Raw genomic sequence first — 15,666 nt, 5'->3', positions numbered from 1 at the left:
TTGTTCACAACTACAACTCCTGTGGGCACTCAAATAGAGGCTGGTGTATAGTAGTTGTAATAAGACCAAATAGGCTACGTCTTCATATGTACAGGCGACACATCCCCCTCAGTATTTACAAGATGTGAATTTGCCCCACCCCCAAACTAAAACCATCACAGTGAAAAAACACCAGAATGCAGGAAATTAAGACTTTGATGCTCAAAATTTCCTGAGGAGGACCCCCAAACCCCCCATTTCATATGTGACATATGAAAAGTTACGATTGTTGACACTATTTCTTCATATCTGCTTACAACTACATAGTGTGCTATAAACCATTTATTAATTCTTAATATAATAAATGCTAAATGGGAAGGTTAAAGTGTTTTGTCCTCTTGAAAGAAAGAAAGAAATGGCAAAATCCTGCTGGTGTTTAACTGGGCATACATCTGTTGTTTTCTTTACAGTCAAATAAGTCAGCTCCATGTCTAACTGCAAAGCATTTTTGTTAATAAAAGATTCATTCTGTTAACCCAGCTGTCATTTATCACATGCCTCAAGTGTTGGATCAGTGTGAGTAGCACAGTAACAGTGCTGGTATCAGATCACTGTCATATTATATGTAATAGATTAAATTATCATCACCGGTCCACACTGATGGCTGGCTGCAGAGAGGGATGATAAAGCCAGTGAATGAGAGGAGACTGAATGAACAGTCATTAGAAGTGTAATACAACACACCGGATCAGAAGGCTCGGGCCTCCTCTGGTAACAACAAACAAACAAACCAATAGGCCTCCTCACGTGTGATTTCCACTCACGACCCGGTGATGATGCTGTGACTGTGGCAGCACACAGCTGTACTGTACCTTGACGCTGGTGTGGCTGGTCTGCGTCTCGGCCTCGATGCGGATGTGTCCCCCGCTGTTCTCCTTGCGATCCCGGCACGAGTTGTTCCGCGAGTGGCGGCTCTGGTAGGTGATGACGGAGGGGATGGTCTCGGCCGCATCGGTCTTGATGAAGAGCCCGTGTAGCGTGGCCGCGGTGCCCTGAGAGATGGTGGTGGTCTGGTGGGGGGAGTTGGATTCGTCTGAGTCTCGGCAGTAGATCACCCCGCTCTGAGAGACGTGGATACTGGGAGCGCAGCCCATGCCTCAGCGACGCGCCTCCGGAGTCAGATCCCAGATAATAAACACCGACACTTGGGTACCACCTTCCTGTCGTCCACAGCTGCCTGCACACAGGCTGCTGTTTTCTCCGGGCATCGGCTGCGGGCTCGGTTCGCTCTCTCCTCCACACACCTCCGTTTGAGCACATTAAGGGGGAGAAACGTGAGGTACCGCTGATTGTTTAATTCATGCGTCCCGTCAATCCGGTTCCTCCTCAGCCTCCGCTATTGCAGGATCTCGGCTTTTGATGTCATATTCAGGACAAAAGGTGTTTCGGGCTATGATCTAAAGCTTGCTGATGGCCTGTACCACCCGCAAGCGCATCTATGAAATGACCCGGGCTAATGAATAAAATGAATAAATGGACTAAACCACCTGGCTGCTCTTCATCACCTCTTGCTTCATATCCGGCTTTGTATCTCCGCTCATCCTCTGTGACATGATCGCATTTTCGGCCTGTGGAGAGTACATGAAATCTCCTCTCTGTCTCTACTTTAGTTGTTCTGCTTGCAGACCATTGGCCACGGTCCATCCCTCTCTCGCTCTCTATTTCTCTCTCTCTCTCTCTCTCTCTCTCTCTCCCCCCTCTCTCTTTTTATAACACACTAACATTATATCACTTCTCTCTCTCCATGATGACCCCTCTCATCTCCCCAGAGGCCATGCTCTGACTCCAGGGGTCATTTAGACTCGCCATGCTGAATTAGACATAATGCTTTCATAGAAGTAATGGAGGCTTGATGGAAAAACATTTCCCACCTCCTCTTTCACTTATATTTAATGTAGCTCACATTTCTTGATAAAGATATTTAAATATAATCTCGTTTGTTTTGCAAATACTGTGCAGCAGTGAAGTGTTGTGGTGGATGCTGGCTGACCTTTGACATCTGACCTTTGATAATGCAGTTAGGCAACCTATTGACCAGAAAAATGTTGGCATTGTATGTTTCTGCAAACCACAGATACCTTGTGTGTGTTAGTATGTAGCAAATTTTTTGAAACTTTATATTTCGACAATGCTGTGGTTAGGTTGAGGCACAAAAACCACTTGGTTATGGTGAGGAAAAGATCATGTTTGGGCTCAAAACATTACCAAGCTGTCGATGTTTCAGTAAAAAACAATCGCTTCTTGTGGCACAATCCCTGGTGAAAAAATAGCAACATATCACTAATAAACACCCACGTTTTGTGACTAAAAAGCTGCTCGAAATGTAGTGACAAGACACTAAGAGACAACTGGTTTTGTTGTTTGTTGGTCGCAAACAGTGGTCTGCTGTTTGGTAGGCGTAGCTATGCCAGGTGTCACACCACCCACCATCCGACAAAGTCAGTTCATATACTACGTCACATAATAAATGTGGATATGATATGTACACAGCGTAAAAATGTAACCTATTCTTGGTTTGCAGAAATGTACAATGGCAACATTTTCTCTGGTGACTGGGCCGAGTTAGGCAAATTATTTTCTCAACTGATGGATGAACTGTCTCTATAAATGTCAGCAAATACAAAAAAAATATAGAATTATAAAAACAAACGAAAAAAGAGCTTATCAAATAGAGCAGAGTATCTCATGTAAATCTTTTTGTTCACCAGAGGTTTTAGCGTTAACCCATTCCCCAAAACCCAAGTTGACGTACTCAAATTGCTTGCCTTGTCTGACCAGCAGTCCAAAACCCTAAGATATATTCAGCAAACTATCATATATGACAAAGAGTCATAAACAATCCTCCCAATGAAGAAGGTAGAACCAGAGAATGGTCGCATGAAAAATGACTTAAACAATTTATTGATAAACAGGTTGATGATTAATGACCTGGCTCTGTACATTTACCATACTGGATGCCACTGATGCCATACCATAATGGAACTAATGGTTGTTTTTTATTGTTATAGGATGTATTTTTTTTATATTTCTTTAAGTTTGTGTTTATATATTGCTTTAAGACAGATCTTTATTCCATGATGACCCCTCAAGGAGATACATGCTCGCATTTTAAAAACAAAAGAAAACAGATATAAACTGAGTGAACAGTAATCCTGCCCAGTAACAGGCAAATACAATATAATAAAAAAGAAATTAATGAAATTGCTGAATTTGGAAGCTGGTGCCGGGTTCTCAAATGTGAACATTTTCTGATCTTTTTTTGCCATATAACACTATGAATTAAAAATCTTTGGGTTTTGGACACTCAGTCAGACAAAAAAGGCAATTTGAAAATAGTGCTTTAAGCTGTGGGGAACTGTGGTGAGCATCTTTTTACTATGTGTGACCTTTCATAGACTAAACATAATTCAATTAATCAAAAAATATTTATTATTATTATTATTAGATAATGAAGGTAACCGATCTGTTTTTCTCATCGTCAGTGAGAACAAACTTACGTAACAATACTCATCACCTTGATTTCCTGTCACCTAAATATCTCTTCTTTGAAACTGGCAGATGTTTAGGTTGCCAGGTTGTGGCTTGTGTATATCTGACTCCAGGACAGTGGTGGAGCCAGACTGAAGTCAATATTTAGTTTGACGTGCAGTGGCGCCCATAGAAATTTTTCACAGGGGTGGCCAGATGGGGCCACTGAAAATCTTGGGGTGGCACAACACCCTACTTTGGTTCCTTTTTTTCCCTTTTTTTTTTTACAGTTAAATTAATAACTATATGATGTGCTAGACTAATGCCACAGACCCATGTTAGGTGATTCATTGTTCTTTAAATAGGCTGGTTGTCTTTTTGTCCATTGACTGTAAGGAACAAAACGTTTACTGGGAATAAGCCCTCTCAACTTTAAAAGAAGACTCATGGGTACCCATAGAGCCCATTTTCATTCAGATACCTTGAAGTGGCACTTCAAAGGACCCCTCTGAAGTTGTTCCCTTGCCAAAATTTAGCCTAACATAAGAGCATTATTTAGCCTGCTTTCCCAAAAAGCTATGCCAACATGGTTGGTACCAGTTGATACCTCAGGCTGTCTAGTTTCCTTTACCCTAGCTTTAAAAAACACACCACAGTTATGTTGGCCTCCAATTATTTTTGCCATGAGACAGTGGGAGGTTAGCAATTGTATCAGGGAGGCCATGCCCCCCCTTTGGGGGTGTCACTGTTGGGGTGACACAGAAATCAGGATCTCCCTAGTTTTAACTGCATTGGATAAAGGCCAAATTTTCATTATTTTGGGTCACTCAGGCAACAGTGACTAAAGTGACTAAATAAGGATCATCTTATTAATGCACTATTTTTTTTTAATAAACCTCCAATAGATTAACAAGCTTAACCAGGCCAGGTTACAGTCTGGGGTAGCCATGGTTACTGGCCACCATTTGGCTCCACCGTTGCTCAAGCTTTGTCTGCACTGTTTAAAGCAGCTATAATCAATATTCTTGTATCAACAATAGATCACATGATGAGATTACTGTGAACTCACAGAGAGGTATCACTTCACTTCACTCTGTGGTTCCTCTGCCACTCTACAGAGCATTTTAGCATCCCTCAGCTCATTGTTTTGGTTGTTACAACTTTACTGTTTTGATCTCAGCACTTTCATCAGCACAAGTTTCAGATACAGCAGGCAGCTATTTTCAGCTAAAAGCTCTGATAAACCTGCTAGACACTACCTGGCCAGCAGCAAACAGCAGACAGACACAGTTAGAGAACAGCTGGTGAAAATAGTGGAGCAGTTAGTCGCTAAAGAAACAGATATTTTTCTCAGCAGCTGGTAGAGACAAAAAAGAAAACAGAGTTTAAAGGAGAGTAAATAGTGGACTTTCAGTCATCAAGTCATGTCAAGTGGATACAAACATGACTTCAAATAAATGATTTTCCATATCAACCCAGTCTCACTCCAAACCCGTCAAATACCAACGCTTGGTCAGTGGCCATCAGTGCCAGATACTGACGCACTGAAGCACCCTTTAGCAGCAGTAATGAGACGCACTGAGATTATTTTAATGCAGCAAGCAACTGCCATAGTATAAAGAGCAAGAAAGTCCATATAGGGTGGTTGGGGGTGAGGTGGATGGGTCAAACATGGTACACTTTCATCTGGGACACCGCTGTCCATTTTCAGTGTGAAACCAAAAGGCAGTTGAGTTATTTTAATAACAACACAGTGTGCTAGTATGTGTAGCATGCTTCTAGTGACATATGTGATGTATGCCACGTGATATTACATTATGATGATAACACACATACTTATTTTTAGCCAAACCACGATATTTTTTTTTCTGAACCCACATGCTGTTGTTGCCTAAACTTAATGAAGTAAACCTAAAAAAAATATGTTTTTTTTTACCTATGTTGTAAGTTTATTTTGTAAACTAAACATTTCTTGTGAAAAACAGAACAGAAAGTTAATTTTAAAAAGACACCATGCATGTAACAAGCGAGAATTGACATGCTGTCCCATCCAAAACTTACCCTGGAGAGGTACCTAAAGTGTCACAATGTGACGTGTAGGGCCACTGATATAGCGTTGGTATTTGATGAGTTGGGAGTGAGAATGTGTTGCTCCACATCTGTTGGATGTGTAAATAAGCAAACTTTTGCCATATAGTGACTTAAAAAGCAATAATATATCTGTTTTGGGTGAACAGCTTGTTTCTGCTGCCCCTAAGTGGTGAACAAAAATCTGTAAATGCAGGTTTAACTATGTTTTACTTATTGTCTAATTTGTCATTAAGTATGCAGTTGTAAATGTTCATAAATTATTAATGAAGGTCATGGGTTTCCAGTCGTGGAATATAATTAGATACATCCACTCAAGTACTGTACTAAATTACAATTTTAAGATTTTTGTACGTTACGTTAGTATCTCCATTTATGCTACTTTATACTTCTATTCCATTACATCTCAGAGGGAAATATTGTGCTTATTACTTCACTTAGATAATGTGCAGATTTAGATTATAATAGGCCTACAAAAAATGAACAAATAATGATAACAAGCAGTATATAAACAAATTAAAATGAGCTCCACATTTCCCAGCTGCTACATTAAAGTGATGTGCAAATAAATGCATCACTTTTAGAATCCAATAATATATGATTCTACAATGAGTCATTCTACATAATGAGTACTTTTACTTTAAGTACTTCAAGTATATTTTGACATGAATACTCTTTAAAGCCCCTACAAGGAACTTTTATTTTGAGTTGATTTTGGCGACCCTGTGGACAAAAGCGGTAGTGTTTTGCTGGAATGAAGCCTACATTTCCCATGAGCACCTATTGTCGTAAAGACGCTTCCCTGGCTCACGCATGTGTTTGTTTTGGGGATGAATGAAACAACAAGACGGGAAAACTTTGCCCCCGCTCCTATCGGGGATCCCAGCTCACCTCTGCCACGCCCCAGCTCCACCTCTCCGGCGTAAGCGCCACCACCGCCGGGGTAAATGCAGCGGTCGGCTGGTAAGGCTGAAGGCCTGTTTGGCGAGCACTTCCATGGCTTCTTGGACTGAGTATGGAGCGGTGCCTCGTCTCTTTATTTCCCGGCACTCGCTGGACCCTGTCGACGCCTGGCTGGTACCTGTTGTCGGCCCGGATGAGGTGTTCCAGCCTCGCGGCCCCTGCTCTCCTCGTCCCCGCTGGCACGGGTGAATCTGCGCAACCTGCGGCCTGTGTGTGTGGCTCCCCGGACAGCTAATGCCGTGGATCTGCTGGCTTCTACCAGGATTGGGCTGGTAAATGCTAGATCGCTAGCAAACAAAACGTTTATCCTGAAGGATTTCCTGACTTCCCGAGGACTGGATTTTCTCTGTGTGACTGAGATGTGGCTGACTGTTGGTGAGGCCAGTGCTTTGACAGAACTTTTACCTGATGATTGCTGCTATTTTAACTCCCTCTCTCGTCGGGTCGAGAAGGAGGAATAGCGACTACTTATAAGAGTCACTATAAATGTAAGCAGCTATAGGTAAGATGACGTGTGCCGTCTGAGTGCCGTAAATCGTTTTGTCCTGGAAGCGACCTGGGGCGGACCCGGAGACAGTTTCCTAAAAGTATGGATATAGAAATAGCTTATCTTCACACCGATGGTCTCATTTGCTGTTGTAGGTCATGCACAGACATCAGCAGAAACGAGAGACTTTTGCATATCCAGTTAAAAGTTCCTTGTAGCGGCTTTAATGTAAGTAAGATTTTGAATGTAGGACTTTAACTTGTACAAGAGAATTTTTACATTGTGGTATGGGTACGTCTTCCACCACTGTGGGTTTCTCATCTTCTAATAAGATCACACATGTTGTAAATGTTAATCCCTTTATGTTTCACGGTGTCAACCCAAGTTACCGTTTGTTGCTTAAAAATATTAATAAATGATTTATTAATCATTAATGAATGTAGTCACAATGTAGATGCTGTTTAGAAAGCATCCCTTATTATAAAGTCCTGCTTGAATGATCTGGTGTCTAACTTTAGAGCTGTCAAATATCTCTTCTACATCACAGGGAACACTGGATCACCTTAGGAAGTTTGCCTCTCAGTATAGACGCAGTTCATCTGTCAGGACATTATGTATCTGCTATTTAAGTATACACATACTTTTATTATACAATGTGTTTTACCCTGAATCAAGCTGAGAGAAATACTTTAACACTGCATGTACGTGCAGGCCTGGCTAGTGTCCAGCGTTGGGATTTTAGCAAAGCTATGATTTCAGTGAGTGACACTGAGGAGACTATCACAATCACTTCATCCACAGTTCAACCACACGCACCACATAAATACAGAAAGAGTCTCAGTTGATTTATTGACTTTCCTGGGATCCCTTGGGACAAATACTTTAGAAATAAGAGCTGGAAAAGTTGTCCCAACACTTTCAAGTGAAGGAGAGAAAAATCACAGGAGTATAAAGTAACTACGTACATTTACTCAAATACTGTACTTCAAAACAATCCTGAGATACCTGGGTTTTATTATTTTTGTATTTACATTTCCTGCCACTTTATACTCCTACTCCACTACCTTTCATGGATAAATGTCCTTTTTTTCTGCATTACATTAACTTAACAGCTATTGTAACTTTACAAATCAAGATTTCACACACAGAACCTATGATAAAATTAGCCAGTGTTACAGAGGAATACCTAACAGTGTGTAAAATGGATAAAACTAGCTCCACCTCGACCAGCTACAACATTAAAAGGTGAATAACACTACAGTATTATGGTGTATAGAATAGTTAAACAGTTAAAGGGAGCATTTTCTCTGCAGTGAGTACTTTTACTTTTAATACTTCAAGTACAGGAATGCAGGAGTTTACTATACTTTAAGTATGCTACTTTTACTTGAATAAAGGATCTAAATACTGATTTCATGTTCAGTATAAACTATTGTCTGTGTTTATATTTGAGAGCAGTGTGTACAATGGATCCTCTTTAACATGCTCAGCATGAAATGCTCTCTTGCTGAGACTGCAGACAGCCCCCTGGTGGCAGGACCAGGGAGGGTGGCAGGACTTGTACGTTCAACTGCCCCTAAAACTGTAGATCATAAAGCAGCTCCTCATTAAACCAGCATATTATACGTGCTGATAGATATCTAATAGATAGATATCTTTATACATGTCAGAATTCATCATCACGGCTGTATTTAGTTTAAACTCCAACAGCCAGATGTCAGTTGGCAGTCTGGCAAACCATGCAGACAAATGTCAGCAATAATATACACAATAAACCAGTATAATCACACCACAAACTATATTAATTAACCTTTATAATGAAAGTTTTACACACTATACCTCCCATCAATAGCAACACGTACACCTGCTTATATAAATCAACTCCACATATGCTCTTTTCCTCCTAGATTTATAGTTTTATAGTTGTTGCTTTTCTTTTATAGGCTATCTGTAAGTCTAAATTGCTAAGTAAAAATATATATTAACACCAATTAGGACTTTATAGTCGGAACACACAGAATATCAATATACAAATTTAATGCTTACCAACTTTACTTCTTTAAAGTCTCTAAAGTGTTATATTCTTTCATGCCATCACTACACAAACTCCTGGCCACTATGTTTACGTCAAAAAAATTCCATCATGGACGTTGCTTTTTGGGGTCATTAATGACAAAAGTTACAGGAAAACCTATTTTAGTGATTTGTATTTGTTAATCTAATGATTATGAAATATTAATCATTCATTAAATAATATGTATTTAAGTTGAATGAGAAGCCTATATTGCAGTTTTCCACAGGAAGAACGTAGCAGCACTTTGTTTCCTACCTTTCGTGGTCCATTGGGAAATAAACCTCTTTCCTCTGATGACAGTCCACTCATGTCTTAAAGCCACGAACTTTTGTCCTTCACTGTGAAACAACGGGGAACACAAGGTGTTGACACTGATCAGAGGCTACATATAGGCTACAAAACTGTATCTGATAATAATAATCTGTTAATAACTGCCAAGATACGCGGTGTCCCACAGGTAGGTAGGTGTCCTACCCAGCGGCGGAAAGTTAGTTAGATGTCGGCCTCTGAACTTCATAACCTTCTCGGTGCAGGCTGCAGCGGCAGGCTCGGTGTCCGTGCGGCCCTAGTGTCCTCACGGCACCGCAACAGCGTCAGGACAGCGGTGGAGAAAGTCTGCAGGTATGTTATTCATGTCAAATTAAAATGCTTACATTTACATGTAAAGCCTGCATCTAAGTACCCATATAGGCAGTACTATTATTTAATTTTTATTACTGATAAAGTCTAAATTTTAATCAGGGCTGGAAAGAGTAGCCTACAACAGTTTATTCTTGTTATTGTTAAAATCAATTAATACTGTAGCCTAATTATTATAAACTATTATCACTTTAAGTAGCCTAATGCTCAAATACAAGTAGGAGTATGTGTAAAATTACGGGTAAATCTACTAAGATAGAATAAAAGTAGGTCAGACAAACCTTTACTGCATTACATTTTAAATAGGAAAAGGGATGTTTGTATATGATGATGATAAAGTAAACAAAATCTGGCCACAAAATAAAGTGCATTAACATGGAAGTGTATAAACATCACACCAGCTCTTGTGTTTAAATCAACTAGGACATCAGCTAAATTGAGCCACTTTTTGGCAAATCACTTAGGAAAGTAAGAAAAAGCAATGTGCGACACTGAATTGTACTTTCATAGTTAATATGGACTGTTTTTTAATATTTTCTGTTGAACTGATATAATAGAATAGTATAATTGTTCAGGTCCTATAGCTTTTGAAACATCAGTTGTTCCATGTTTTTGAGTTGAGCAGTGTTCTGGTAAAATGAGCCACCTGATCAGCTAAAAGGAGCCACTCATCTAGAAGTATGGCTGTTTTTTTTTTACTGATTTATCAACCTTATAATTTTCAGGATTTTTTTTTCTGCCAGGCCACTCACCTCACAGTTCTCCTCAGCGGGCTGGATGCGGAGCATTGCCCCACCCACCACAGCAACCATAGACCAATCAATTCAATTGTTTTTTGTCAAGTACAGTTGTAACAATTTTAAATAATTTGCAGCCATTGGCTGTTGAAATATTTAAAAAAAACTAGGAGGCTCAAACCGTTAATGGCTCAATTTAGCTGATATCACCCTATATATTTATTTTATAGGTTTATACTGTACTATGGACCTTCCCTGTGTCTGGAATAAAGATTGATTGATTGATTGATTGATTGATTGATTGATTGATTGATTGATTGATAGATATAGTCATTTTCTTTAGACAGCACTTTACAGGCTGTGCAAACAACTGACTGACAATTGTAAATAGCTACACTATACAACCTTCCTCTGTGTAGCCTCACTTTAACCAGATAAGACAAAAACTTGGACATTAATAACCAACAACTAGAGACCATTTCGTGATGGGATCATTGCAACTGTGATACAGTGATCAGCAACTTAAAACAAATGTGGGATTGCAGATAGCAACTATATGAAACTTCTCCCATGTGTGGGAGAACTACTGTGGCCAACGCAAATGGTGCTTTCTATAGCCAGTGTTGGATTCGTCCATTCTGAGCTACTGTAGTAACAACACGAGGGGCTCTGTAAAAGACGACCTGCTCCATATGTAGATATAGATGACTCAATCTAAGGTAACAAAAACACAAATCTTATTTCAGGTGATAATACACTGGTGAAAACATAATTACTAATATTATATTTCATTCCTGCCAATATGTCCCCATAAATTCTACACGCTGAACCTTTAAGTCCATTTTGTGAGTGAGAATTACAGACATTTTGCAGGGCAGGTGGAACAAATCTCTCCTTGTTATAAGTAAATAATAAATGTAGAAAGTCAGTGTGTATGTGTAGCATCTGTGAGGTGTATATAATATAAATATTTAGACACCTCATATGTAAAGTAGACAGACATTTTCCTGCTAATTGCTCTGCACAAATGTACTGTACATTCTTAATTTTTCTTTTGCACCACCACTTTTCATGTACAAAAAAAGATTTGTGGAAGGATTGCCCTTTTTCCACTTCAGCAACTGTCTTGCAAAATGTCTTTGCATGGCACTGGTCTGGCTCATGTATGAGGTGTCTCAAGATCTATACTATATGCACCTAGCAGCTGCTTCACATACTCTTTCTACATTTATTTAAAACAGGCAACAACAGAGAAAACAATGGCACACTGTGCACACTAGTGGTCTGTAAAGTAAATAACCATTAAAAATCAACAAATCATTACACAAAATTGAAAAATGCTGTTCTCTGAATAAAAAACAAACAAACAAAAACCCCAACCAATCTGGCCTCCAAACTACAAAATCCTATATTCAGTTGCAACAATCAGGCTAAGTGCATTCTCCTCTCCTCTCCTCTCCTCTCCTCTCCTCTCCTCTAGTCTCTAATAGTCAAGCTTTAATTTTCCAAATAAGCTTTAAACATTGTTAAAGAATCTCAGACAACAGACACTCAGCAGCTCTAGACTCTTCCCATCCTCTTCTGTGCTCCTTATGCAGCATATCCCCAAACTGCATGTTGTTTTTGTTTCAATTAATTATCAGAGATGCAATGTGGGAGATGTAAATCAAAATAAATAATATCTAGCTAAATAAACTTTAAGTTTTAAGCCTGCATTTTAAGTTTAAGTTTGCATTTTAGGCCTGTCAGGGGGAGATAACGCATACATAAGATAATATGACTTTCACACCCACTTGCACTGTTTTATCAGACAGTATAACTGTTTATGGTGCAGATATGTGTATGGAATAATCACCTGGCTGAGATGGAAAATGGATGGTTTTGTACTTTATGGACAAGATTTTCTGATCCCTCTGTAACTGCAGACGACATTATGACACCATGCGGCACCGAGTGTGCTGATTAGTCTCAGCCTTATTGAGGTTAACCAGTAGTGAAGCTTGGTCAAGAAATATGCACATATTCATAGAGCCGGGAGTGATGATGAAGGGCAGAGGGGTGGGGTTGCTATAAATATCTCTTTGCTTCTAAGAAGGTGCTTTCTACGTTTTTCATGAGAGTGACATGAAGACACAATGTCCAGAAAGAGCTTTTCACCATGCAAGCAAGAACATTTGATTCTGGAGCATGACTGAGACGTTTCATGTCCTATGTCCAGATTATGACACATTTTATACATTTTCCTGGAGGGAGGAGTCAGAGCAGTGTGGATGTGGGTGACTCAAAAATCCACAACAGAGATTGTCATATTCTATGCTCAGTGTTAACACAACAAAATCTGGGCAAGCTGTCAGCTGCCTGGAATTAAATTGTTTTTAGTCCTTCAGTATGCTCCTGATATCTGATCATTATGCACAGTGCTTCTCTCAGGTTGTAAAAACAGAAATATACTTGAGTCTCTAGTGGATGGTTTGCCATGGAATTAAAATTTTCACAGATGTTCATGACAACTCAGTACTTTAGATTATGACCACATAAAACCACCAAATTGCCAGAACAGGCTGGCATTGTACATTTCTGCAAACCATATATATGTTACATTTACATTTTGGCTTTAAATACACACTGTTGTTTTAAACATCTCCAAACATAAACAAATGTTTTTTAATGGTATAGAGGTTGTGTGTTGTTTAGCTGACTGTGGGCTTCTTATAGGCTAAGGCGTGATATTTACCTATCTGTTAACTCCTTGTACAGTTCCATGCAAAACTTTGGGCACTCCTGATCAAAATCTCGTTTACTGTGAGTAGTTAAGTAGGTAGAAGATGATGTGATTTCCAAAAGGCAAAAAGTTAGAGATGACACATTTCTTCAATATTTTAAACAAGATTACTATTTAATTTCAATCTTACATGGTTTCAAAACAACAAAAAGGGAAAAGGGCCTGAAGCAAAGGTTTGGGCACCCTGCATGGTCAATACTTAGTAGCACCCCATTTGGCAAGTATCACAACTTTTTGTAACCAGCTAAGAGTCTTTCACGTCTTGTTTCAGGGATTTTCACCCATTCTTCCTACAAAAGGCTTCTAGTTCTGTGAGATTCTTGGGCCGTCTTGCATGCACTGCTCTTTTGAGGTCTATCCACAGATAATGATGTTTAGGTCAGGGGACTGTGAGGCCCATGGCAAAACCTTCGACTTGCTCCTCCTGAAGTAGTCCATTTTGAATCTGTGGATTAATTGAATCCATTCCCCCCTCTACCTGTGAAATGTTCCTCTTGCCACTGGCTGCAACACAAGCCCAAAACATGATAGATCCACCTCTGTGTTTAAAAGCTGGTCAGGTATTTTTCATAAAATTCTGCACCCTTTTTTTCTCCAAATGCTCATTGCGTCCAAAAAGTTCTTTAGTTACTTTAACTTCATCAGTCCACAGGACCCTGGTAAGTTGTCTAAGAGCTCAAATATTTTGCGGTGCCCAGACTTTTACATGATGATCCTTTCATTTGTGTCACTCTAAACATGTACAAAACAAAAATAACACACTAATCTTTCTGCTGTTTAAAGACAAAGATACATTTACATTCTTAAAAGATAATGCAATAAAACTGAACCCTGATCATGACTACTGTGTTGCACAATCATGCTGCAGATTGCACAACCTTTCTTTCCTTTGTTCTACACACTACTGTGCATTTATTATACAGCATTAAGTGTGTACCTGTGATGGTCACAGCCACACAGGGTAATGTTTTCCCAATCACACTCTTTAAACTCATTAGTCTGTGACTTACACAGGTCAGTGTCATTCATGGTCAATCACACCTAACAATTTACAATACACAGTTAGTTTGAGTCAGAATCTATTTATTTGCTTTTTGTCTCACATTGTCTAATTTATGTGTTCACATTCTAGCATTGTATCGTTACTCAGGCAAATTATTTGGGGGAGTTACTCTTTCTTTGTATTTTGTAGTTGTAGTTGCTGTCCATTTTGGTTACCCCTTCTGTATTATTTGGTTTGGCCAAGCCACTATACGTATATGCTCCCTCTGTGTCATTTTGACAGGTCAGTTATTTCAGTTAACACGTTGTTTAGTTGTCATATTGAGTATAGTTATGTTACGTTGACTTCTTTTAGGCCTAGTTGTTCAGTTTTTGGTTTCTAATTTTTCACGTAGTTTTTGTGTGAATCAAAACCCACGCTTTTGTTCACAATTTCTCACACTGCTTGTTCCCCAACAGTAACTTGAGAGGGAAAGGTTTATCCCAATGATACTGGAATGCAGTAAATGCTTTATAAGAGTGGCTCAATCAACTCCTTCTTGTCATTATTGCTTTACTGCTTTACTCCAGTATTTCAGTGTTGTGCTGCTGTACAGTTCTACTCCCCCAGAGGGGAATATTGTACATAGGGCATTAGTTACACTTACACAGTATTGATGGGCAAATAAAATACACTGCTATAGCTGTTTGCACAGTTGTCATGAATCAATAGATGCTTAAACTTTCCACCCCTTAGAGCCTCCCGTCCATTGAGCTTGATGTTGACCTTGGAATCATTTGTTGACAAAACAGCCTGAAGTCACGGTCCGCTTCCTTGCACTTGTTGGTTTCTCCCTTTATTTGTACTGTAAATGAAACTGTAAATACAGGTATATCACAGTTAAGTGTCATGTCAGAATGATAATGAAGAAAGAACTGCTTTCAGTTTTCACTTGCTTTAAGTGTTCTGTGTATTTATTTCATGTGGTAATATATTATCATAAAATGCATTTTACACAATCATTTGCTTGTCAAAAATAAAAGTTTTTATGATTTTAGCCCCACTTATGAGAGGAGGTGACAGATATTTCTAAGCTTGTATTCCTTTTATTTTTTAGAATTAGTTTAATCAGAACATTTATCACTGTAGCCGGAACACTCAGTTTGAAAGGATGTTATTCCTTTGCAGTGTCCTCAGCAGGCCAGCAGAGGGCATGAGAGGTACAGTACATAAGACTACGTCAGCTCCATTCAGCTGTAGGCTGTTTATTTTTTATTCACAACTTCTCTTCTTCTTTTGTGATCAGAAACTGTGGTGAGAGGGGATGTCTATGTGTGGAGGTGAGTAAGAAAAAGCAACAAAGTGACACAAATGCAGATTGTCTTGCTGAAGTAGTAAGGGCCCTGT

General features: G+C 39.3%; 1 protein-coding gene across 1 annotated transcript in view; it reads right to left on the bottom strand.

Annotated features, from left to right (window-relative positions):
* Window positions 1–1,744, bottom strand: part of pde8b (phosphodiesterase 8B) — a 67,388-nt gene extending 65,644 nt beyond the window's left edge. Inside the window, exon 1 of the mRNA XM_049603940.1 lies at window positions 852–1,744. Within this exon, the coding sequence (XP_049459897.1) occupies window positions 852–1,133 (282 nt within the window). The 5' untranslated portion in view covers window positions 1,134–1,744. The remainder of the gene's footprint in view (window positions 1–851) is intronic.
* Window positions 1,745–15,666: the final 13,922 nt, after the last annotated feature.

This window comes from Epinephelus fuscoguttatus, linkage group LG18 (assembly GCF_011397635.1).
Source record: "Epinephelus fuscoguttatus linkage group LG18, E.fuscoguttatus.final_Chr_v1".
Taxonomy (NCBI): domain Eukaryota; kingdom Metazoa; phylum Chordata; class Actinopteri; order Perciformes; family Serranidae; genus Epinephelus; species Epinephelus fuscoguttatus.
The sequence above is the reverse complement of the archived record's forward strand: the minus strand, read 5'-3'. Positions and strand labels throughout refer to the sequence as shown.